At 45.5% G+C, this 26,220-nt stretch overlaps 1 protein-coding gene across 7 annotated transcripts in view; it reads left to right on the top strand.

Moving 5' to 3' along the window:
- The window catches only part of TEP1 (telomerase associated protein 1), a 1,080,103-nt gene that overhangs the window by 28,753 nt on the left and 1,025,130 nt on the right, over positions 1-26,220 (top strand). For 4 of the 7 annotated variants that reach the window (XM_086931874.1, XM_086931872.1, XM_086931869.1 and 1 more), the window contains exon 2: positions 19,899-20,500. In XM_086931874.1, coding sequence (XP_086788000.1) covers positions 19,925-20,500 — 576 coding nt within the window. In that variant the 5' untranslated portion in view covers positions 19,899-19,924. Of the gene's footprint in view, positions 1-7,483; positions 7,616-19,898; positions 20,501-26,220 lie in introns of those variants that run through there. The other 3 variants (XM_086931875.1, XM_086931873.1, XM_086931870.1) reach the window with 1 other exon arrangement.

The raw sequence follows: 26,220 nt of genomic DNA, 5'->3' as shown, positions 1-26,220 counted from the left end.
ATGCCTTACGGCCTTCAACTACACTCCCCACATTATCGATTCTGCGAATTCCCTCGGAATTACACTAGATAAGTACTTGAACATGCAGATCCATATCAGCAATGTAAGCAAGGGTGCTCCACACACGATGAACATACTAAGGAACCTCAAACTATTCCTTCCACAGGAGGATTTCAAGTTGGTGGTACAAGGTCTGGTACTGCCCAGGTTAGACTATGGTAGCTACATGCTATGTGGACTTCCCAAATATAACTTGGCCCAACTAAGAGCCTCCTTTAATGCCGCAGCCAGGCTGAACACGAGTACAAAAAGAAACAACCACACCTCCCCTTGCCCTCAAATCCCTAAACTGGCTGCCATATGAAGCAAGAATACAGCTAACGATAGCTTGCATGACACACAAAGCCAATCATCTCAAGACTCATATTTATCTGGCTCAACAATTAGAACTATCTGGAGGTTGCAGACACTCAAGAAGTGCAAACTCATTGCTCCTAAATCCACAGACCTTCCATAGGACAAGAACGAGCCACAGAGCCTTCTCAGGCGCTGCACCTAAGATTTGGAACTCTCTTCCACCGGAAATCCGACAAATTTCTTCCACTTCAAAAAGTACGTTAAAAAATTCTAATGGCTAAGTTCTTGCCTTAAACGGACTGGGCCCTCATTTCTGATTGACTGCCTACTGATTGACTACCATATTATTGTGCACCTTTGATTCGCAGCACTCAACTGTTCTGCTCACTTATGTATTGAATGTTCTTCTACATGCACTTTATCCATCCTACCTTATTTGTGATGTACTCCTATCTTGCTCGTTTATGTGTATACTCTAGTTATGCTTGTCCTTTACACCTCCTTACCCCTGGCACCTATCCTAAATGTAAAGCGCTCTGATATTCGCCTGGGTAATGTTTGCGTTATATAAAACTTTCTAAATGAAATAAATAACTGGTGCTCACGTTTGCACTATATAAAACTGAAAACTGCAGCACCGCAGGACCCGACCCACTTAAAGCCATGAGTGCTACGCATAGTTCGCTCACACTCAGTTTTGTGATCTGCAGCAGACACATTAACACTCTGTGCTCCTTTATGATAAACCAAAACTGCAACTAGACAACATCCTGAACTCTCATTAGTAGGAACATTAATCTCCAGAGTTATCTTGATATTTTTATTGTTCCTTGAAAACTACCTGATTCACAAGGAAGTTCATGTGCTTTTAAACCAAAAACAATTTGTAAACACAGGGCCCCCCACCAAAGTCGATGACCGGTGCAGCTGCAGCAGCCACAATGCCCTAACACCAATCCTGATCCCAACAATGGGGCAGGACAAGCATTTCCAGAAATGAGGTGCTAGCTAACTGCATACCCATTATATGAGGAAAAAGATCTATGTAAGTGGTGGGGTTTGAGATTTCACCCCCAAATTCCAGCATGCAAAACATGTTAACAGATTTCTTGTAGATGATTTAATGTAGAGTAGACTTCTCCACTGAAATTTTTTTTGAAACTTTTGGAATCAAATTTGCTAAAACGCCACAGACCATTATGGGCATTCATGAAATATTCCACTACTTTAATGATGCACCAGGGAGCCTGGCCTTTCCTGGGAGTAAATTTTGTTTTCCAAATGTCTCAAGTCAGAAATTACTTCCACTATAACCATTGTCCTCATTTTTTCATGGGTTAGCCCTTTATGCCAAGTAGTACATTGAATATGACCATGCCATTTATTTACCAATGATACTTCAGCTACAGTCATGGGTACCAATAAAAATTCCCTCTGGTAAACAAGCGTCTGCATTTTTTTCTATTGACACTCCCTATAACATGAGTACAGAATATCTTATTACAAGAGTTACCTCAAATATAAGTTCCAAAATGTTACTATGGACAACCACATATGCTAAGAATTATGTGCATCATAGGTGTGGTGGTGTGTTTTCTGTGTCCCTGCCGCTTGGTATGACAGGGCGAGTGGCTTTCTCAGTTAGTTCGATTCCAGTTTGCCATAGTTAACCCCTCCCATCCAAATTCTATTAGTGCCCTTGTCCATAAGGCAAGAATAACCTCCAGTATGCCAAACCAGCAGTACACTTGCACGTCTAACACACATACACTGACACACACATTCTCACTATATCTCTTGCACTCTTTTGTACATTTGTACTTTGTCTCACACATACACTGCCACTCACACTTCCATTAGTCGATCTACTTTTATTATAAGAAAAGCTTGCCCTGTTGCTTCTGCTATACCTGCCTTGCCTTTTAGTTAAGCTTAACAAATTTATTCTCTATACGCTATTCAAAAATAATAATATATTGCCTTGTCAATGTTTGTTACAAGTATGATGTAAATTAAAAGTAGACTCGCTTAAATTAGCTGTACATGGCTTGAATTTGGTTTCACGTGTGGCTCAAGCAACTACAGTATTGGAAATGAACTAAACCACATTCTAACATGTAATATCTCAGGATCCAACTGATAATATGAAATGCTTGACTTCTTCGGCAACCATAGATTTTATCCAGTAACACTTTGCATTTTTGGGGTGTTTGAGACCAACTTACACTGTAAAAAAATAGACAATTCCTTGAATGAAGCATTGTGGTGACTGGAAAGGCAGGAGTGGCTGAATGTGTCACACGATCCTCAATCAATTACCATACCCCAAAGCCTCAGCCCTAGCCTCTCTCCTCACGCCATTCCACATTCTCAGTCCACTCTCCCCGCTTGCACCAGCCCCATTGTTGCAGATGGAATTAAGTGGGCATCCAATACTACGGAAGGAGCAGGTATTCTGTGGGTGCTTTTGTAGAAAAGTGTAAGTTCATGAGAGTTGTGTAATTTTTATATGTGCAGAGTATGAGGTGTGCTCATGTAAGTGCTGGGTGATGGTGAATAGTGTGAGTGCAGCGTGAGTGAGTAGTGCCAGTGTAGGGTGAAAGATTTGCTAATGTGAGTGTCGGGTGAGCTGCATGAATGCAATGTGAGAGGAGGGCCCATGTGAATGCCGGGTGAGAGGAGTGAGTGCAGGGTGCAGGGTGGTGTGAGTGGTGTAAATGCAGTGTGAGTGGGGCAGGGTAAGCGACGAGAGTGAACGGTGATCTGTGAGAGTGATTGGTGAGTGGAGTTAGTGCAGAGTGAGTGGTGTGTTCCTATGAGTCCTGGCAGACTATTGTTCTTGTGTGCAGGCAGAATGAACAGAGTGCCTGTATGAATTCAGGCTGAGAGGTTTGTCCATGTGAGTGCAGAGTGAGAGGTGGAAGTGCAGGGTGAGTGGTGTCACTCCATGGTGAGTGCTTTGCGTGGTGTGAGTGCTGTGTCCATGTGAGCGGAGGGTGAGCTGTGTGAGTGACAGGAGTGCCTGTGTGAGTGCTCAGGGAGCGATGTGACAGTGTGAGAGGAGTGACTGTCGGGTGAGTGCTGTGACAGGAGTTTGTTTGCAGGTGAAAGTGCAGAGTGGGAGGAATGATTGCTTGGTGAGTGATGTGCTTGTTTGAGTGAGATTGCAGAGTGAGCAGTGAGAGTGGCAGGTTCATGAAGTGTCACATGAGTGCAGGGTGAGTAGTTTGCTTGCGTAAGTGCAGCATGAAAGCGTGAGTGCATGATGAGGGGTGTGAGTGAAGAGTGAGCGGCGGTTCATGTGACCGCAGGGTAAGTGGAGAGAGAACGGCATGAGTTCATGACCGGGGGCATAATTGCAATGTGCAGGGGTACTGGAACCAGTGAAAAAACACAAAGCCTTGTTGATCAGTTCACAAAGGCATGTAAATGGTCTTTTAACCCCTTCGCTGCTTATGACGAGCTGACCTTGTCATGAACAATGATAAATCTTACTTTCCAGCACAGGAGGGGAAAACCACTAGCAGCCAAGGTGTTAAAGGCCTGTTTGTGACAGAGATAAGACTCGGGACACTGTCCAGCCGAGCCCACAACAGCTCAAGCTGCAGCAGCCTGGGCTGCTACACATGGGGTGATGAGGGGTGCTAAAACTCTTTTCTCCCTACGGGCGTTACACTCCTGAGGTGCACGCAAATAGGTTGGAATAATGCGTGGCGAAACCAGTAATGACAGCCAGCCTACAAATTATTTTTGGCATCTAAGACTGTGTTTTATGACAGCTGAAGGTGTTAAGTATCACATGAATTGATCTGAAAAGGTGGTGGGACGATCACTAAAGCAGTGTAACCCTATATATCTAAGATTCATTTATATGGTGTGTAATCACTGAAAAAGGGGATGGCCTCTAAAAACCCTGCCCCCCCCCTCCCCTCCCCCCCCCCCCCATGACCACTTCTCGCCTTTATCACTCTCTTCAGGTCCCTGGGTTTGTTGTAGAAGACATTGAGGTCATGAGCAGAAAGAGAGAGTATACGTGTGTAGGGAAAAAGAGTGGAAGGGAAGAGAGAGAGAGAGGATGAAGACAGAAGAGGAGGAAAAAAATAGAAAACTGATGGATGGAAAGTGAAAGTAGGGGAAGGTAGTGAGTCTGGTTTTAACATATTAGCCATAGCTGGTTTCAAGCTTGGCCATGCCTCGGACGTCTCCAGGTTTTGGTCCTCCAGGACCCAGTATTTCTGGATGTTATGGTCATGGTCTTCCTGGCCTTTTCAGTTCTGTGTTTGGTCATTCAGGTCCGGGTTTTGCCTCTAGTTCTCCTGGTCCTGGTTTCCTTGGATTTGGTCCTGGTGGTCCTCTGCCACTGGTCTTCCTGGTGCTCCTTGTGCTGGTCCACAGTCTCCTTGTCCACCTAGGCCTCTCTGGAATTGATCCTCCCGGTCAGTTTGCTTCTGTTTCTCCTTGCCTTTGTTCGCCTGGTCTTCATTGTTCCTCTGATAGTTCTGTCTTGGTCCTTCTGGCTATGGTTTCCTTGTCCTCGTCTGCCAGCTCCTGTTCCTCATGTCTTAGTTCTCCTGGTATTTGTCTTGATCCACTTAGCCGTGTTCCTCCTCCGGGTCTGATCTGATCTGATTCTCTGACCTCCAGACCTTGGCCCTGTTCCACGACCTCATAGACCTGGTCCTAATCCTATTCTTATTGACCTTTTCCTGCCCCCCCCCCCACCCACCTCCTCCCTGGGCTTTCTGGTTGTTCCGGTGCTTTTCAGTTTGGCCTTCTGGTATTTACCTTATCGGTCCTGTTTGTGCTCCTGGTGCTAGTTCTCTTGGTCCCAGTGTCTCAAACCCCCAGGTAAGCCAGGTACTGCCTCCAAGCCTTGCCCTATCACTCAGGCTTTTTTGCATTTCTTTATTTTTACTCCTTTGGATTTTGCGCTAATGGAGTGGGTGGTTGGGATAACGTCGTGAGCACCAGGGGAACCCACTTTATTAAAACACCCAGGTACAGAAACCTACACAGACCTTGGTGTATCCTGCAGGTTTGAGGTCATAATAGCGGTAAGTTAACCCTGGTGGTTAATGATCCTCATGCAGCGATCCTTCAGGTTGTAAGTTACAACCTGAAGGATCCTGAAGAGGCTGGGGGGGGGGGCACCCCCCCACCCCCCCCCCCCCCCCCCCCCCCCCCCCAGCGCCTTGAGACCCTACGGGTATGTAGCGCGCTTTACAAGTGTCACTGATTGATTGATTGATTGACAATGAGTAAGGAGTAATGCGATCACTTCAAAGATCCCAATATAACATGCAAGGCATATGTTTGAATCCTGTTAAGTCCTATTTTATTAAGAAGTTGATATAAATGGTAATTAAGAGTGTACCTACACATGGAGATATATACGGGGCATTCTCCCGCACCATGCTTAGAGCTACATGTATATCTTGCGAAGGCCACACAAAAATATAATTGAGTTGCTGGCCTGAGGGGAAGCATTTGCATCCATCCTGCGGGCACAGCTAAGCACACAATGACTGTGCCCTGGCATGGCGTCGGTGCCTTGTGGCGTCTGAACACTACCGGAACGCAACCAGGGTAAGGTGACCAGGCGTCCCCGTTTTGCCAGGACGGTCCCCGTTTTTAACCAGGTGTCCCAGCAAATTTCAAGAAATTTAGCTCATGTCCCTGTTTTTAGAGAGGGTCGACTGAAAATGGAGGGAAGTGTTATTTATGTTTTACAAAGCAGGAAAAGTTAGCAGTTGTTTCAAGAAAAGAAAGTAATTAACAGGCAAGTTACTGGGCTTAAACATTAAATGTTATGTATGTTCTTACTGCTTGTTCTGTTATTCTCTGCTGAGGAGTGCTCTCATGGCTAGATTTAAAATTGTAGTCCTTCTATTTTTGTGAAATGTCCCCGTTTTTTGGCTTTAAAATTCTGGTCACCCTAAAACAGTGTGATCCCTGGTGACTGGGCCGGATCTATGCAATTAACTGCTGGATCTGGAGTACGCCTGGGTCCCCCAATAATCCAGCACTGCCCTACTAAACCAGTTGGATTAGCGCTTCTGGAATCGGTGACTTGGAAAATGTCAACGCTGGACTGGAATATTGCGTCTTGTTTGACTTTGAGTTATATGGATACCGTAATCATAGAGCTGTCGTTTCCGAAGTCCATGCCAGAAAAGCGTGCCCAGCCAATGATTTTTCTTTGCGATATGGGATTTGTAGTGCTTGTTGTATAATAAGATACACGCAACTACAAATTCCTGAATGCAAACAAAAAGCCTTCACTGATTGAGACGCGCTCATAGACCCGTGGAACACGAGAGTTCTGTCATCTCTATGCTATTTATAGGTTTTAAAACCAGAGAAATCCTACTACTTATTGGCCTAAGAATGTTGGCAGGTATGTTTATCTCTGCTACCCTGTTTCTTTCACAATATCTGTCCTCGAGGCGGGCTGTTTGAGTATTTATATAACGTATGCGGCAAATTCAAAAGCATACCGGTGTTTATTTGCTCATCTGAGCAATGACTTAACCGAAGCTCTCCAGTTTCACAGGCGCGCGCATCGGTAGCTCATCCGGTCAAAGTTTTTTACAGTGCATTCTGGGACTTTTAGTCCTGATTTTCTAATGGAGTCAAGGGCTACACGTCCCATAATGCAAAGCTATAACCTGGCCTGGATGATCTCTATCGCGGGTAAAATGCGGAGAGGGTTAGAAAGGAGGCGCCTTGGCGATTCGCAGGAGGCCGATGCCGCGGGCAAAGTGGAAGTGCGGTTTAAAGTTGACGACCATGGTTGGTACAGAAAAGACTGATCCGGTCTGACTGCATAGCAGGGGAAGCTTCTTACGCCGCGGCTTTCCGACCCACCCGTAAGTGCTTTGTTGGCTGCCCTTTTCACTCTGAGTGACTGCGGAGCAGGTGCATGGAGCCAAGGCACCGGAATGAGCTTCACTAAGCACATGCGCAGGTCCCTGAAGGAAAGGCGTGGGCGCTTTCAGCACGGGGCCTCGCCTTATTCAGCTTACCTAGGGCAGCCTTTTTCTGAAGGAGAGTTAATTGAACCTGGTCGGAGCAGAGCTGTGAGCCGCGCCTTCTCGATATCACGCAGTAACCTTTACAACCCGGAAGTCTGAGGCAGCAAAGTGCAGCTGGCCTCTGTGCTGTTAGGAAGAAGACCCAGGAAGCACAGGGCGAACAGCCTTCCATCTGTCACAGGACCAGCAGCCCTCAGTCACAGGACTTCAGTCGGCTGTCACAGGTGAGGCCGAGACCATCAAAGGGACAACAATTAACAGTGTTAAAAGCTGGTCGTTGAATAGGCTGAAAGTATGGTCACACATGCTTGTCAACTCACTCTGACAGACGATGCCACCCACTTTAGAAAATAATCACCACCCAAAGAAAGCAAAAAGCAATCCGCCTCCATAGATTTCACTGTCCCAATGTGCTTTATTCTCCATTCATTTTAACAGTATCAGTCCACCATCATCACCCTTTTTTGAGAGCAAACAGATAGTCACATCATTGTTACGATTGTTTATACTCAGTTAAAAAGCCCAGTTTAAGGTTATAGTTCAGTGAACATAAACCAGAAAAGGCCCCGAAATTCATCAGTTATGGTCAGGGGCATTGGAATTATGAGGCAGCGAAGGACCGAAGTATGCGGCAAGGTTGGCAACATATTGCGGCAAGGAAAGGAATATTGTGGGGTATAATGTAGCACACTTAGTAATAGTATTACTTTTATTATTTTGTCTTTTATTTATTTATTTATTTATTTATTTATTTTTTACACATGTTAACACCATCTGGGAAATTCCTTTACCTCATTAGCATCAGTCTGACAGCCAAATTATAAGAACAAGCACCAGCGAGGTGACCAGTAAACCTCAGTGTTTCTGAACTTCACTGCAACACATGTTGCTGTTTTTTTAATAACTGTTGATCCGTTTTAGTTAGAAATATTTTTTTCTTCAAATCTGCAGGTTATGTAGCAGATGGTGGGTTACGTAGCAAATGCGCCAAATCATAATTATGCGGAAAACGTCTCCGCAACAAAATCCTATAATTTCAGTATCCTTGGTCGGGGTATGCAATACTCAACACACAGAATACCACACTCCAGCAGCCATGTTTTGCTTTTGTTATGGTTTTCTTGGATGTTTTACAGTTTTTTTTAATCTATTGTTGCAAACAACCACTTATAACCTTTACAAGTTTTGTTCTTTACTGATGTATTTTTTTAAACAAACTTTATTTAGGTTTTTGAATACAGGAGGTATAGCATCTCAGGTCATATAAAAGTTTACAACATATTTGTTATAAATTATTATTATCCTGAATGTATACATTAACAAGACAGCAATGTGTACTTTAACAGTGGTATATACCTCCACCCCTTCCCAATAGTCCTATGTTGAACGTTGCAGTGAAGCCTGCTGTATAATACTCAGGCATATGAGAGTTGTGACAGTTAATGGGAGTGGATAACTGAATAAATAAATAATACTCTTCCCTTACCTCCTCTTGTCCTCCATTCATTTTGAATTGCATTAATATTATTATGGAACATTGTATATTAATTCAGGAAAATTAGCATACCAAGGGTTCGACACATCGATAAATTGCATTACATCGATACTTCTTGTCCTTGACTTCAACTCTCCCAAGCATCCTAGAAAACATTTCGGCATTCAGTAAATCAACATTTAAACTCCCAATAATGCTTCTTCAAAATCTATCTCTACCTCAGAGGATGATATAGGACTAGGATTGCAAATCCCTGATCTGTGAAGGATTGTTGATACATAATGTAGTCCACCTCTATTGGACCTGCACTTCTAATATATGTGTGTAAGGGATCCCGGGTTGTCTCAAATGTACTAATTTTATCTTTAACTATAGCCAACATGTTTCCATGGCAGTGGTACACCGCAATTAGTGCCACTGCGCATTTAGGTGTGGGGCGGTAGGAGGGAGTTGGGTCGCGTCCTGGTGTGCGCTATTTTGAGGCGTGCAGCGAGAAAAGAAAAAGTAGGAAATTTGCCTGCATGAGTGGTCAGTGGGTGTTCTATTTCGTCAACCAGGTCTCCCAGAAACAACATTAAGGGGTTTAGGGGTAAGTCAATCACTGTTATTGGTTTAATTTGCTCCAGAATCTCACTCCAAATTGCCTGCATTACCACCATATATGAGCCATCGTTCCCCTTTCCCCGCAGCACCTCTGACAAGCCAGACTTTGCATAAAGCTGGCTTGATGTGCGCTACAGCATCAAATAATTTTGTAACTATTCTCCTTATGTTGTATGTAAATGTGTGATTTAGCTGCTTGAGACCAAATATTTAGCCAGGAGTCCTATTATTTGTGTGGGCCATATGTATCCACACATTTCCCCATAGGCGCAGAATGGGCAAAACGCTTTGATACATCTGGCCCATACTCATTTGCCCAGGCATTCATATTTGGGGTATTTGGGGACTGATGTAAAATGGTAGTTTACATAGATTTAAAATCCCTTTCTTCATGGACCACCGCAGATGGTGTCCTTGGTTTTGGGGGTGAATGGTGGTAGGCGGACCTTTTGCATTCTTCCGAATGCGATCCACTTGAGGGTGGTTCCTTGGATAATGATGTTATGCAGTCTTCTGGTCAGATTGTGATGAGATATGGTGTCAAAGGCTGCTGTGAGGTTGCAAAGGATCAGTCCCTCTTTCTCCCTGGTCCAGGAGCTCTGATGTTATTGGTGGCTGCGACCAAGGCCGTCTCAGTGCTGTGGTTGGCGTGGAATCCAGATTGGGAGGTGTCTAGAGGAAGGTTCTACTCCAGATATTTGAGTTGTTGAGTGATGGCTTTTTCCAGGATTTTGCAAGGAAAAGGAGATGGGGTGGTAGTTTTTGAGTTTGCCAAAGGTAGGTTGATGGTCTTCGGGAAAAGTGGCCATGGAAAGTGACAAGTTAATGAGGGTGGTGAGCTCTCTGCTAATCCTGCAGCTTCCGAGGTTGAAAATGTGGTGTGGGAAGGGTCCCTGGGACCTCTTGAGTGCACACGGTTTATGATGTTGGTGCTGTCCTGCCATGAGGTAAGTCAGTAATCCATGTTGGTTTCGGTGGTGCAAGAAGGAAGTATGAGGCTTGGACTGGGGTTCCAAGTTCTTATAGATGATGTTCTTGTCAGTAAGTCTATCATATAGTTCTTGGGATGGGGTGATGCTGTTTTCTGTGGCTATGTTATTGGAAAAACTCAGACTATGTTGAAGAGCTCTTTCCGGTGGTTGGAACTGGACTCGATGCAATCTGCAAGGGCTTTCCTCTTTGTCCCTCTCAGTAGTGGTAGTGAGTGGTAGAGGTGGAGGAAGGTCTTGAAGGTGGTCCTGTCTGAGATGTCATTGCTTGTGTGCCATCTTCTTTCCAGTTGCTTGCTCCTGATCAAATCATGCTGCTTGTCTGCCCCACCTGAGACTGGCTTAGGCTGACTCAAGTTGATGTTAACCACAGACAGGGGGACAATCTCCAAAAGGAATATCGAAGCTTAGCAGGAAGTGCTGGAGTGACCATTTTACTCTGGTAGGGGAACTGTGAATACTTCAAAAGGTCTGGTAGGCTATCTCGCACTCACAGAGACAAATGGTTTTGGGGAGGATGATAGTATATCATGTATGTTAAGGTCATGGCTACAGAGACTTTACATTGGTCTGCAGGCTTTTCCTTCATGAGGTACAGGTAAAAAGGATGACCTCGACTATAGATTACTTTGCATCCATTATCAGTTGCCCATAGCCTGCGTTGATGAGACATAAGGCACGCTGGTAAATAGGGGTGCTCTTTGGGTACCCCCAGCCCCTCAATCTATCCAGTTCTGGTGTTTCTTGGGGAAAGGTGAAAACCCTTGGTCGGCTTGCATGGATCTTAAGCTACGAGAAAAGAGTGTCGTGGTTTACAGAAAAGCTGCTAGATCATGGCGGCACCTCTTCATAAAGCCATGCAGCGGACCCTTTCCCCAGCATACACAACCACAGAAACTCTCACCTGATTTTGAGATTTCAGTTCATCCAACTGTCAAATGGGAAACACGAGAAGTCTGCAGGGTTAGCTGCAGAGGCGCATTCAAGAGTCCAGCCTGTGCATAAGGGCCTGGTGCTTCAGGACTTAATCATTTTGAGCCTTCCCAATAGAAGAGCTTTCATCTACATGTTGCTTGAGCATCAATTGAATAGTTTTCTTCACAAACCTTCTAAGCGGCAACAGGCAGGACTTCTCTACACTTAGGAAGTTCCTACCATACCCAGTCTTCTTACCAAAATGGAAACTGTACTTCATACATCGCTCAAACCGCAATACCACACACCTATTCTGCATTAGTACAATTGTTAAGAAAGCCTTCGTTCATACTATGAGCAACTTTAGGGTAACATTCCTCCAGACAGCAGCATAACAAATATGGCAAGCCTTCTCAACACAGACATATTCACAGACACACACAGAAGGGGCAGTTGTGGTGGGAGCTTATTCCGCAAGTCCAGAAGTAGCCATCTGAAATGCCAACTCCCTACAGTAATGTAGCATGGTAATCTTCTTCCCCTCATAGCTTGTGCTGTAGTAGAGCAAGATATTTCTTTCACACAATACATGAGCAGCAGCATTACTGTAAGCCTCCTCTATATTCAGCAGAAGCAGCAGCAATGCCATCTTCTTTTTTATGCACAACAGAAAAAGCTGATGTAGAATCTAGGTGTGTTTTAGTGCATATATTGTGTTAGACTGCCTTTGATATTTCACGTTCAAATATGATCCACCACAACTCATTTGCAGTGAGTTTTTAAAAAGGGGTCTCCTGGTAGTGTACCTAGCACTACACCTGTTTATAAGTTGCTCAAATCTGATCTGCCACGGAAGACTGCACTTTAGATGAAACATTTAAAAACAATTTTTTTTTTATTAACACAAGGCTTCAAAAATAATGACATGGAGGAGACACTCTCCCATATTGCACATCACCTAGCAGGAGAGGGGGGGGGGGGGGGGTGGGAAACAAAGTACATAGTTATAAACATTCACGGAGAGGTAGGAATATCAATGGGTGCATCAACAGGGTGCACATAGATGTCTCCCCGGTAGTGGTTCCACAGCCCCCACACAGATGCCCATCTACGAGGGCGGCCCCTTGCCCTATAAACAGTTTTTTCGCGTAACATACACCAATCCATATTTTCTGTCCATTCTTCAACTGTCGGTAACCTCTCGGACTGCCTCGGCTATATTCCTTTTCGCTATCATATTACCTAGAGTTACCCATTTGGTCTGCGCTATATTTAAATCTGTGGGTTCCCAAATTTTCAGGAGGCATCTCCGCGCTTCTGGCAACACAGCTACTCCCAAAACCTCCTGCATGACATCATGTATCCCACTCCAATACTCGGCCACAGAACAACACTCCCAAATGATAAGAAGGAATGTACCCACAGAGCCACACCCCCGTCTGCACAGACCTGTATCCGACAGCCCCATCCAAACTAGGCGGGGCCCTATGACATAAACTCTATGCAATATTTTCAGCTGAACAAGCCGCAAGCGCGCCCGGATTGCGACTACCTTCGGTGAAGACACAACAGCCTGCCAGTCCTCATCATCCAGTTCAATATCGTCCTGCAACCATTTTCCCCTCAAATCAACCAGAAGATCTGCCCTATGATTAATCAATTTTTTATAAACCAGGGAAATAGTTTTTTCGGGCAGGTGTCCATCTAAAATCCTGTCTTCAAGAGAAGACGACTCTGGCAGGTCCGTCTCTGCCGGCAGAGCCGCCGTCCACGCATGCCTGACCTGTGCATAGCGAAAATACTCAATTCTCCCTAATTTATATTCAGACTGCAATTCCTCAAACGTCTTTCTCTTCCCCTTAACCCAAACATCACCGATAGTCGAGATCCCAATCAGATCCCACTTGTCAAAGCCCTTTGTATTCCAAAGCTTGCCCATCCTCTCGGAGTCGAAAAGTGGGGTAGCCTGCGACCAACGGTCCCTCCATCCCAAAGAGCTGGAGGCATCAGGCCAAATCCACAACGCATGCTTAGTCGGTCTTGTCAAACTGCTCCCCGCCGACCCAGCATACAGCACCTGACTATAGTTGCCTCCAGGAAGAATCCATCTATCCATCGCATATCCGGGGTCTGAAAGGGGCCCATAAGTACAAAGGTTAATGGCTGCTAACTGTGAGGCCCAATAGTATCGGCTGATATCAGGGAGTGCGATCCCGCCGTCATACCATGGAAGCGTTAGTTTAGCCAATGCGATCTGGGGTCTATCATCCCATAACAAACTATGTTTTAACCCTTCGACCTCTCGAAAGTAGCTCGCTGGAACTACATCTAATGTATTTTGAAGGGCATAAAGAAAACGAGGCAAAGACATCATTTTAAAGAGTCGCTCGCCCCAACAGGGAGAGAGGGAGTCTTTTCCAGCCGGGCACATCGCTTCTCAGTCTGACCAAGGGGGGGAGGAGATTCCGAGCATAACGGACTGCGGGGTTCAAGGACATAAATATCCCCAAATACTTAAACCCGTCCGTAGCTATTTGGATCGGACAATTTCATGGGGGAAACGGGTTTTCCCCACTAAGAACGAATAAAAGCGATTTACCCCAATTTATATTGAGTCCCGAGTTCCTACCAAAGGAGGCCAACACATCGCAAACAGCATCCAGGGATTTCCTAGGTGAGGCTAAATAAAGTAAAATATCATCCGCATACCAAGAGATCCTATCCTCCCACTGTGGCGACCACCGGAGACCCTGAACCGAGGGCTCCCAGCAGATCCAGTCGGCCAACGGTTCCATAGCCAATGAGAACAGGAGGGGAGAGAGAGGGCAACCTTGTTGGGTGCCCCGTCCAAGACAAAATGGCGAGGAGACCCGGTTATTCACTACCACATGGGCAAGGGGTTCAGTATATAACAAGCGCACCCAGAGGAAAAAAATCAGAGTCGAAGCCAAATTTAGATGAAACATTCTTGAGTATAAAATGTATATCAAGGGCAGTGTAACCCAATATTCGAGCGGAACCTAGATATACAACTTAAAATAACATTGGTCCCTCCTAGAGCAGATTTTAAGAGTACCACATACACATTCACAAAACCGCAAGCTAGAAAATGGCACAATTGTATTTTTTTGGGGGAAAAACCTTTATTGTAGCATTCAGTAAAAATACAAGAATGGGCCTACAACCGCGGGGGCAGGCCGCTAGACAAATTAAAATCTCCGATATCACAGTATGACACAGCTCATCAGCCGACAACCCAGAGGTCCGGCAGCGATTTAGGATAAAACTTGTATTAGAATGCACAACTGGGTTCCAGGATGAGGCAGAGGTTTCATTTTATATTTTATAATAAGAGAGGATCAGGTGCCATACAATCAAACAGAATGCGGGGGACAGGGCAAGAAAAAGGATATGCATGTAATAACCACTATAATGGAGAATTGGCGCCAGAGCATATAGATCGGTACAAAAGAACACACAATATACATTCCATGTTGCGCCAGTACACGGAGCCTGCCCACCCAGGAATCAGGATATCATAAGAGCATAAGCACGAAATACAAGCACACGATAAGAATCCGAATGATTCGTAGCTATTCTGATCCTTTAAGAAAGAGAGAGAAGGAAAGAAAGGCCATAGAAAATAAAAAAGGCAAAATAAAAAAAAAACCTCCAGCCCCCCACCCTGCACCCCTGCAAATGGCTACAGCCTAACCCCACTAGCAGCGTGCCTGTCGCCCCTAATAACTAAAACCCCAAAGGTAGGAGAAAGAACGGAGGAGGGCATATCCATGTGGGCTCCCAGCCCCTTTAGACCCCCCACCTGAAACAGCCACCCCCTATAACTAAAAGACCAGTTTAAGACAACAATATAGAAGAAATTAGAGGGTACAGTGAGACACCGCCCAGCCTCTTTGAGCAAACAGTTGCAGGTCCAACACTTATGAAAGCCACGCCAACCCTTCCCGGCCCAGTCGATCTTAACCTTGGCCCTTCCGAACAAGAACACAAACCCCTCCCAGCGAGACCTAAAGGCACACAAAGAAGCAATAAAGAAGAAGAGTCATCAGAAAGCAGCCCATGGCTACCGGCAGGCAGTGAGTCCACAGGAACTGTAGACGCAGACGAACTCTCCCTCCTAGTTGAACAGTCCCAATGCGTCTTGCACAGGAGTCGTAGCGTCACCAGGAAAGGAAAAAATGACCACAAAATGAATGGAAAGTCACAAACAAAAGTCTCCGGGAGGGGAACGCCTGACGTTATATCCAAAGCCGGTGGTGGTGGAAGGTTCAGCAATACCATGACATCCTCGGGAACACCGTCTCCCAGGGCACCATCCGATGGTTCCAATACTTGGTTCCTCACGGGGTTCTCGCACGGAGTCAAAATGGCCGCTGTATGAATGGCTGTAGATTCCTGTTCCAACAATAAGGCAGTGCCCGGTTCCACCAGGAGCATCTCAGATAGGCGCGTGTCCAATTTGCTCAACAAAGTATCCACATGTGAGCGAAATGCCCAAAGTTCTGCCAGTATTGACCTCAGCGATGGCTCATGCACCGTTCGATCCATATTCTCATGCCCGATATCAGTCACAATCACCTCCCCGGGTGAGTCTGGCATCCTCGGGGGGACAGACAGGATCACGAACGTGCAAATGCGAAGGGTGACCAGTCTTTGTCCGCAGCCACGGTCAACCCAGTTAAGGCCGCAGGCCAGAGACCCCGAACCACCGAACCCCGGCGGGCGCAAACCGGGTCCGCGGGACTGGGGCCCCCACCCGCACACGGCAGCAAGCTGACTCACCCCTCGGTCGATGCTGAGCAAAGAAAACGATCGCTGCCAATTTCGGGCTGAATTAAAGCCTCCACTCCGGTCGACCGGACCCAGCCCGATTCCTTGGCCGATGTTGTTGCACTACAACCCAGCTGTGAAAGTACTCCACTGGAGTAGGGCGCAAACTTCAACTCGATGGAACTTCGTCAAACAAGCCGATAAAAGTTTCCGGATTTCACCATCGGAGTGCGGAACAGTTCATGCACACAGAGACTAGGCGTAAAGTCAGGATAATGTACAGGATATTGTGGCGGGTTACGGAGGTCGGCGGAGCCTGCAGCCTAAGCAGCCATCTTGCTTGCTGACGTAGCTCCTCCTCCGCACATTTGTATTTTGAGTGATTCTCCAACCTTCTATCTTCCACAGGGTTTCTTTAGGGTCTGCTGGGAAGGGTCCTTCTTTAAAACTGCAACTGCGACTTGCCCATTGACTTGAATTGAGTCTGCTGTCGTGTTCCTACTCTGCACACAGCCTCCGTCGGGTTCCTGGGTACTTACCGTGGGTGTTTCCTTAGGTCCCCGACTCTTCTACGTTTTCTGGGTCCAGTCTCGACTTATGTCGTAGTTCGCATTCCACTATTTTAGTATATGGTTTAGTCTCCCCCTGCAGACCACTATGTATTTGTGCTACTTACATGTTCTATTATCAAAGTATTGTGTTTATTGTGGTTATATCTCCTACTAGGAGATATTACAATGTGTTAGTGAGTGTTCTTAATAAAGACATATTTTTTAGGTCTCGCGGAGTCAGCTGTTCGGAGAGACATTTAGTAGCCGCGTTTGGAAGTGCTCCCAAAGCGGCGACCAGCTGCTAGAACGCGCACAGGTGCGCGCGACGTGCACAGCACTTTTTCACGTCGCACTAGTGTTCTAGCAAGCTGGTTCGCGCCAAGGTAGCACTTGCGGTGACGCGTGTGCGCACAACTAAGCACAGGCAGGTTAAATAGTTACGCATCAATGTGTTAACAATAGTATTGCCCACAAAGATTTTTTTTTAATTCTATGCAGTCAAGGGTTAAACAGCCCTGTAATTGACTGGGTACAGGCATCCATCCTTTCAAATGCAGAGTGCACAGCTCCCTGCAAATGAGCTCCTTACACGAATACTCCTTGGAAAACAAACATCATGATGACATGATAAAAAGCTCCTCTTCACCAGTGCGAGGGGGAGCAGCTGACCATGTTCTGAGAGACACTGCGAAATGTAAAAAACACACAACTGTGCGGAAAACCCTCTTCCCTTGCCAGTGCTTTCTGGCACAAATGGTTCAGTTCAATGCCCAACGCAACTGCTATGCGGCGTTATCTGGTGTCCCTTCTATAAAGTTTACAAGGCCCACGCTTTACTCAGTGGCTCCGCAGGAAGCGCCCAGTGGATTCTGTTCCTCCAGCCGCCCTCAACTGCTACCGTGGCAGCTCCGTGAGCTGGCCATTGAGGATCAGCAGGGGTGGCATGTCCACTGCGTGATCCTTGCTCATGCGCCGCTGTGTTTCTGCTCCCAGCCTCACCCCGCAGAGGGAGCCTGGGGCCTCATTTGTTTACATGCCGTTACCGGGGCAACGGCTACTCACCGCCCAGAGCAGGGGGCACGGGTTACCATTCACTTCCTCCTTGTTGTCCCTAAATGGGAATCAACTTCCAAGTATCAACGAAAGCAATTTATTCTACACCTTCTATGACACAAACGAAAAGTTAAGTATACTATCACGATTCAGGCGCAAATGATGGTAGAGAAAGGCCCATTCTGTCCGTTCATCTTCAGCGGGGGCAGGACTGGTGTTTGCCACTATAAATGGCTGTGCCATGTTCTGCTCTCCATTGCCCCTCCATTAAATCTCGTGACCCAACCAGTTTCTTTCAAACGCGAAAGGAGACGCTCGTGGTCTCATAATTGTCCTAGACAATAGGATCTATCCAACTCAGCGCTCACAATAACATATTACACTGCAGTTTCTTTGTAGGGGAACATTGCTTTGGGAGACTGAGGGCATAATTTATGACTAATTGGGCTAGGGCGGCGCTGCAAGTCTTTTTGATGCGCTGCCCTAGGCCAGTGTATGCACCGAATGCATTCCAGTCCTTTCCCCCCAAGGTGGCCATGGTGCAAGGGTGACTGTTGCAGGCAGGATTGTTTTTGTGCTGTAAGCAGGGCACAAGTCCTAAACAAGCATTGGCATAGCCAATAGGTCTCGCCTTTGGGACCTTATAAGTGTTTACCCATGCAACAGTTGATGTTGTAGCACCAAGGATAATGTGCTGCACAGCTAAATACTTATAAGGTCCCAAAGGCGAGACCTATTGGCTATGCCAATGCTTGTTATAACTATGCTGTGTGGTTCTTTTTCACTTAATCTATACCAATAAGATTATGCTCTGGTAAAACAAGCTGTTTTACACTCCTTCTGGACTAAGCCTGAAGGCTGCTCTCCACAGCTACCACTTGGAGAGCTTTCTAAGGTTGTCTAAGCACACGAAAATCGCCATAAGGTTTGCCTGGATTAGTAGAGGGTGCTACACTCCTTCTGCACCCCTCTTCACCTCTGGTCTATGCCGCTCTACACCTTTCTTCTCCTGTCCAAGCCGCACAACTTCTCTGCTCCTGTCCTCCAATCCACACCTTTGCACCAATGATCTCATCTGCTCTGCTCCTGTGTTTTCCTCCAGTGCATATCTCTCAGACACTCCATTCCTCCCCTCCTTTCTATTCATCTCTACCAGTAGTCTCCTTCCCTCTGCTCTCCTCCTCCCCTCTGCTCTCCTCCTCCTCTGATGAATTGCTTCCCTCTGCTCAGGTATTCTTCTCTGGCCCAAGCCCCTCCATCCCTCTGCTTTTCCTCCACTCTCTCCAGTGTTTGTTTAACGCCATATCTGGCTTTAGTATGAAGGCTGTCGCTGTGCACCACCAGCATATCAGCAGTGCTCTCACTGACTTCATTTGTCATTCATGGGAGGCGGCACAGTTAATAATCCATAAGAACCTCAAAGTGAGCGCATTGCCGTTACAGACTTACTTCATCTATGCAGTGACGGCAGTCGTTACTTCCTCCAGACCTTTGTAATGGCTTGGAAATCTCAGAGGCCAAGCTTGATTGCTATGTGAACTTCAGGCCAAATGCTGTACGGTCGTGATGTGTTTTACAACTTGTTTGGCTTCTTCGTTTGTGTGGTGCTTTATAAGCAGCAGTGGATTTGAAAGAAAGGAATAACACAATCTTTCTTAACTGGGCCAATTAATGGGTGATATTTATTATACAGAACAAGCCACCGGATGCAGTGCCTTCTGGTGCTATTTGGTCTTATTTTATGCACCGTTTAAGGATGACTTTTAAGTATGACACACAGTCAGTACTCGCCCAATCAAACCACTGGGCAGCCTGGCTGCTATGACAATAAGAAACAACGAGAGAGAGAAAGTGTGAGTTGAGGTTTTTGTGTGCACACGTATATACCACATTAGAGCATGGACTAGCAGCCTAACGCTTTAAAGCTTGCATGACAAAATATACACCTAGACTATTTTAAATGCCTATTTGACATGCAATTTATATTTAAACACCTTGTCACAATTGATGTCGTAGCACAATGTGACCTCGCATGCAGTTTATTTTAACAGCTAACACTTCAGTGCATACTATTTTCCCTCAAATTAACTCTTGCCTCATTTCTCTCCAGGTGGGACGGGAAACTAAGAAGCAACCATGAAAACCAAGGGTATTGGACCGCCTCTTCACAAGAAGCCGGGCACCTCAGGGCTGCAAACCATGTCGCTGGAAAACCCTTTCCTATTGCAGAATGTGCTTTCTCAGCAGAGCAAGGATTGGACTGGTCCCAAGACTGACCTCAAAGTGCAGTTGTCAAGCCTCAAGCTAGCCAGTACCAGCGCCTTGTCATCAGACCTTGCAAAGGCATCTACAAAGCTGCGTCAAAGTGTGTCAAAGCCAGTCTTGGGCACTACTGCATCTAAAGGTGTGTTCACCTCACCCCTGGTGTCAACCAGTAAGACACTTAAGGCTGCTGATACGAGGAACCGACTCCTTTCCACTACAGTCCCAAAACCATCTCTGCTTAAGCCACCAACCCAAACGTGCAGTTTTGGTAAAGTCATGACATCCGAAGCAGCCTTTAGCGCTTCTACCAAGTCCACTGACAAAACATCCACCCTAGCTAGCAACCTGCTCCTACACCACAAGATGGGCGCACCCTTCATGAGGACAGGACCAGAAGTGATGGAAACTGATGTTACATTGCCTCAAGAATACCAAATATTAGCACAGGTAAATTATCTCAGAACTGTTAATATGCATGTACCTGACAGGACACAGAGGTATAAGGGCATGATGGGGGGCAGCGGAGACACAGATCTGTATGTACTTGTGTATTTAAATCTTATATCACCTGCAATGTATCTGTCATAGGTATCAAGTACATTTAGTAATTGATATCGAAGTCACACACAAGTAGGTGACTTCAAATTTATATAGGCAGGTACCAGACTTCAGAGCTATAGGTATGCAGATATACGGCATCATACATTAGAAACATAGGTCAGTGAAATTGGAGAAACCGATAGAGGCACATGTGACCTCACAACACACACATAAGTAAATATAAATAGATCATTAGAGATATTGCAATACTGGTCTCTTATTACAAGGGCGGTAACATGGGCATATGACACCTTAGATCAGGCTTCTCCACTTGTGAGCTACTGGTAGCTTTCCAGCTCCCTTTAAGTAGCTCTCCTGTGTGCAACCCACTCTACTAATTTAGAAGGTTGGCTGATTTAATATATGTATGCCAAATTGAAAAGTGAATATTTGAGATAAAGATTTATGCATTTTCAGCACTCATAAGATAATGTTTGGAGAAAAATGGTTGAATTTCCAAAATACTTTTAAAGCCAAATGAGAGATCACTTGGTGATGGGGAGACTTATTGCTAATACTATTAACTTGGTGTCCTAAGCATTTCAGCATCAGCTTTTATGTACTACCAATGTAAAAGGATTCCAAATAGACAAATACTTTTTAAAGTTACTGCTGGTAACCCTGCCTGATTTATAAATATATATATAATTTAAATGTAAAGTTTCATATAGCGCAAACTTGACCTGAGGCTGACTGATAATAATACTTTATTTGATTTAAAACAAATCATAAAAGGGTGGACTTACCACCATGCAAGAGATATTTACATCATAAAAACAACACAGAATAAACTTTGAGTAGAGTTAAAAATTAATAACATGCTCTGCAAAAGTGGCGGAAAAAAAAGGTCTAAGAAGAGAAGAAAAAGTATAAAAGAATAATGGTTATTCAAACAAGAGGCTCGTTATTATTAACTCGTGCTGCGTAAAAGCAACCATTGGAAAGAAGGGAGGAAGAGTCTGTGGTCTGCCAAAGCCTGACCTATTGTCCAGGAACCTCTTTGGATGGTGCTCTTTTTTCCAGCTTTATGGCGGCAAGGGTTACATTTTTTTATGGTTTTACATGATAGTTCTATCCAAGAACCGCTTAGGCATCTTATGACCGCCGCCCTGCAAGTTCTCACCTGGGCTTCTCTTAAGGGAGATCGAAGGAGCGTTTTTCTTAGATTTTGGAGTGCCGGGCATATACATATGAGGTGCAGTAAAGACTCTGCACCGTTGCCGCATAGGCGGCAATCGGGAGTTGCCCACTGCCGTAGCCATTTGGGAGTGAGGTCTTTGGACGAGAAGCAGCCCAACCTTAGAAGGCTTAGTTTCCTTTTACAGTGGTCCCTGAAGCATTCTTTCAAATAATCCTGTGGTTTTAGGTGGGTATATGACGGCAAGACGATCCAGGCATGGCTTTTGCCAGCCACTGCTGCTTTGTCCATGAATAGTGATGATTGTTTGACTGCTTTCTTGGTTAGCAGTTTGAAGGCAGAATATGTCATGGGCAGATGCCAAGATTCATCTAGTTTTAATGCCTCCAGCGCTTGCCTCAAGATCTTGTATATTGAGTCTGGCTGCCCGGCCTGTTTTTCGACTTCTAACCAGCAAAGGTGGGCCAGGGATTCCTCTTCTGCCTCCCTCATGCGCCAATAATATTTGACGAGTGCTCCTTGTCTTGCTGGGAGCTGGTTAGTGAGACCGTACTCCAAACGGATTTGGGCTTGCGAAATGTGTCTCGGAATTGAGAAAAGAGTTTTGAACAGCCTAGATTGGGCGAGATTTAACGCTGTAGCGTCCCGGGTTGCCAGTAGTTCGGAACCGTATGTCAATGATGGCAAAAATTTGGCAGCTACGATGTTGAGAATGTGGCCGGTGGAATGACCTTTTAATTGCTTTTGGACTGTTTTGAAGGCAAATTGGAGCTGCTTTGCTTTGGATTCCCCCTGGTCTTGGTGCAGTTTAAACTTTAATCGGTGGTCTAGTAAGATTCCCAGGTATTTATAATGATTTACCTGGATTAGAGGGGTAGAATTAATCCTCCAGACACATTTTTTTTTTCTAGAGCCACAAAAGCATATGATGTTGGTTTTCTTTAGGTTTATAGTCAGTTGTGCGTTCACAAGGTACTGCGACAGTTTAGAGATCGAACGCTGTAAACCGATGGGGGTTTTTGAAAGGAGAACAATGTCGTCAGCGTATTGGAGACTTGTTATAGGCGAGTGGGCCAATTTTGGTGGATCTCCCGGGATGGTGCTTATGACACTTTCTAGGTCGGCAGTGTAGATGTTAAAGAGGCTTGGGGCCAGAACGCAGCCTTGCTTTAAACCGTTAGTTGTGTGGAATTTCCTGGTCAGGCGTCGACCATCTCCTTTTTTCACTTGGACCCAGGTATCTGTGTAGAGCTCAATAATTGCTCCCAGCAACTTTGGCGGCACGCCCCAGGCTTTCATTTTTGCCCAAAGACTTGATCAAGGCACTTTATCGAAAGCCGCTTTTAGGTCCAGAAAACAAGTATACAGCGGGGTGGAGTTATGGATAGCTTTGTTAACAAGGAGGGTTAACGCGGATAGATTGGTCAAGGTGCCCAGGCCTGGCCAAAAGCCTGTTTGTGTCCGGGGAATGATCCCAGTACTGCTCACCCAGGATTCCAGTTTTACCAACAAGTTGGAAGCGTAGATCTTAGCCTCCACGTCAATTAAGGCTATAAGCCTATAGTTGTTGGGGTCTGACCTGGGCCCAGATTTGTAGATTGGATGCAGAATACTGCCTCTCCATGATTCGGGGATGTTCCCGATCTGTAGGCTCTGACCAAACAAAGGTGTTAGTTGACTGGCCCAAAACGATGGGTCTTTCTTAAATAAGGCGTTGGGAAGTCCGTTTGGACCGGGCGCTCCATCTGCTCTCAGTGATTTTATGGTGTTTGAGACCTGCTTTAATGAGAACAATTCCGTGTCTCCTGTAGCCTTTAATATCTGTGAATTCCCAGTGATTTTTGGAACTGGCATTTTACTTCGGACTAGACCGAGAAAGCTCCACAAGATGCTCGATGTTATTGTCCTTACATGACTTGTACGAGGAGTTATATAATTGGTCGATGTGACTACTCCAGAGATTGTCAGTCATGTCTGAGTTAAACTGGCGATGTTTGCCATTTAGCATGAAGTTTATTTTTGCCCAAAAGTCTTTCGAGTTCTGCAATTTACTTGCGTGAAGTATGGAACATGCTAGTTTTTCCCTGTGCATTCGCTTTGCCAAATTGGTCTCTCTTTTTAGTTCTTTTTTTAGAGATTCGATTGTATTCAGCACGGGTTGTGAGAGCTGGGGATCTTTTTTGCGTTCGGCCCGGAGGAAAGCATTTATTTGCGTTTTTAGTTGACGCAGTTTCGGTGTGTACCATTCCCCACCTCCCTTTCTTATGGGTTTGCCTCCTCTGTTGTTGGATTGATGTTTTTTATTGATCTCCATTACAAAGTTTTCCCACGTTTTGACTGTGTCGCTCGATGTTTCTGATAGTAGGAACAGATCGTGGCAGGATGCCATTAAGGTAGAGAGATTTCCTTCGTTCCAGTTTAGCCGTTTTAAATTGAAGATTTGTGTATGCAAGGTCAATGGCGCCGCCTTCTCTGACTTTGTGGGTTGAATGGTCAGGGTGAGGGTCTGAGGAAAATTATCGCTTTCTACGCGTTCCTGTATCCGGAAGTCACTTATGTGGTGGAATAGGTCGGGGTCAGCCAGAGTATAATCTAAGGTAGAGCCTGAGTTCTTAGAGACCCTCGTTAGGGCGGCTGGTCTGTCCAGATGGCCTCTCCCATTTAGGGTGTACAGGTGGAGAGCTTCCAATTCAGAGGCACATTTCCTTCCCAATGCACTTTGTCTGCATTGATTGCCCTGCCGTGGCTCAATATGAGCGGGGAGGGTTCCCTCCTGTCCGCGAGTTAGGTTCAGATTGAAATCTCCCGTTATAATCATGTTTTCGCTTGGGTAGGTTGATTTCAATATCTTAATTGTAGTGACTAGTTGTTTTATCCTTTTTCCTTTGTGTTTTCCGCTAGGGTGCAAGTAGAGGTTCACGATCAGGAGTCCCAAGTTGGGGGAAACTTCCACTTTGATGCATTGCATCCATGTTGAATCTAAGTCGATGCAAGTTGGTGACCAGGTGAAATCAGTTGATATAAAGATGGATAGACCCCCTTTGGCCCTTCCGGGACGTCCCTCCTTCTGGGCTGGGACAAAGAATTCTTTGTATCCTACTAAAGGCGAGTTTTTAGTCTGCCATGTTTCTTGGAACAGTAGTATTTTAAATTGAGTTATGAACTCAATGAAGTCGTCTTCCTCCATCTTTGTGTTCAAGCCATTGATGTTCCATGAGCAGATCTTGCAACCCTGCTTTTCCCGCATCGTTGATCTACTAACAGTTCAAGCTGCGTTCCTATGGGATTGAGCCCGAATAGCGTGTTGAGGTCTTTCGGGCGTATCTGCCTCTTGGTGAGCGAAAGTGATTGTAAATTGTCTAAGTCGCTGCACTTCCGCTTTGGTGCTGCTTCTTGAATCTGGCCCTTTGGCATTTTTTAAAAGGCTTGTTTTTGTGATTTGTTTCCGCAGCGGGCTGGGATAGCGTGCAGGCTCCACTTTTTTTAGTTCAATACCCCATGCGGCGAAAACCTCCCTGTGAGAGAGGATTTGATCTGTGATGGTATGATTGGTCCAAGTTGTTATCGTCGAGTCTGAGCCTGATTGCAGAGGGTTTGGTTTGAACTCTATTGATTCGAGGTCGCTTGATTTTAAGTGACGTAGGTCTGGAATTTCTTCTAGAAGTCTTAAAATGGCCCCTCTATTCAGGATATCGATAACTTGACCTGAGGGTATCAGAGGATGTTACAGAATGTGCAGAGCAACATTTACAGACAATATACAAGGAGAATAGTAAATACCACACACTATTGAAGCAAAAGTTTGAGAAATGAAAGCGGGAAATAATAGAAATAATTGATGTAATCGCAATATTGTGTGCTTAGAGGAGTTGTGACGACTTTTGGGCCCAGTTCTACTGCATCTGCTGTACCATTAAAATCATGCCCCAAGTGCCTGCAAGATAACTGCATTTGTGACTGCCTGTCTCGTAGTAAAGTGTAGCAATATTTGATGTTTAGAGTAGTTATGACATCTTTTGGCCCCGGTACCACTATACCGGGGCCAAAAGAGGACCCTATTGCCTGTAAGGTAACTAACTGCACTTGTGACTGCCTATTAGGAGTGAAATATTTCAATATTTGGCGTTTAGAGGGGTTCCTAGAGCTTTGGGCCCTGGTGTCACTGCACCTACTGCACCATTGAAATCATGACTCTTGTGCCTGCAAGGTAACTGCTCTCGTGACTGCTTATTTAGTAGTTAAATATAACAATCTGGTGTTAAGAGGAGTTCTGACAACTTTTGGCCCTGGTGCCATTGCACCTGCAGCACCATTCAAATCATGACCATGTTGTCTGCTGGATAAATGCACTTGTGACTGTCTGGTTTAGTAGTAAAATGTAGCAATACTCTGGGTGTAGTGGGATCCATAGAGCTTTTGGCTCCAGTGC

The sequence above is a fragment of the Lissotriton vulgaris genome, chromosome 7 (genome assembly GCF_964263255.1).
Source record: "Lissotriton vulgaris chromosome 7, aLisVul1.2, whole genome shotgun sequence".
NCBI lineage: Eukaryota > Metazoa > Chordata > Amphibia > Caudata > Salamandridae > Lissotriton > Lissotriton vulgaris.
The sequence above is the reverse complement of the archived record's forward strand: the minus strand, read 5'-3'. Positions and strand labels throughout refer to the sequence as shown.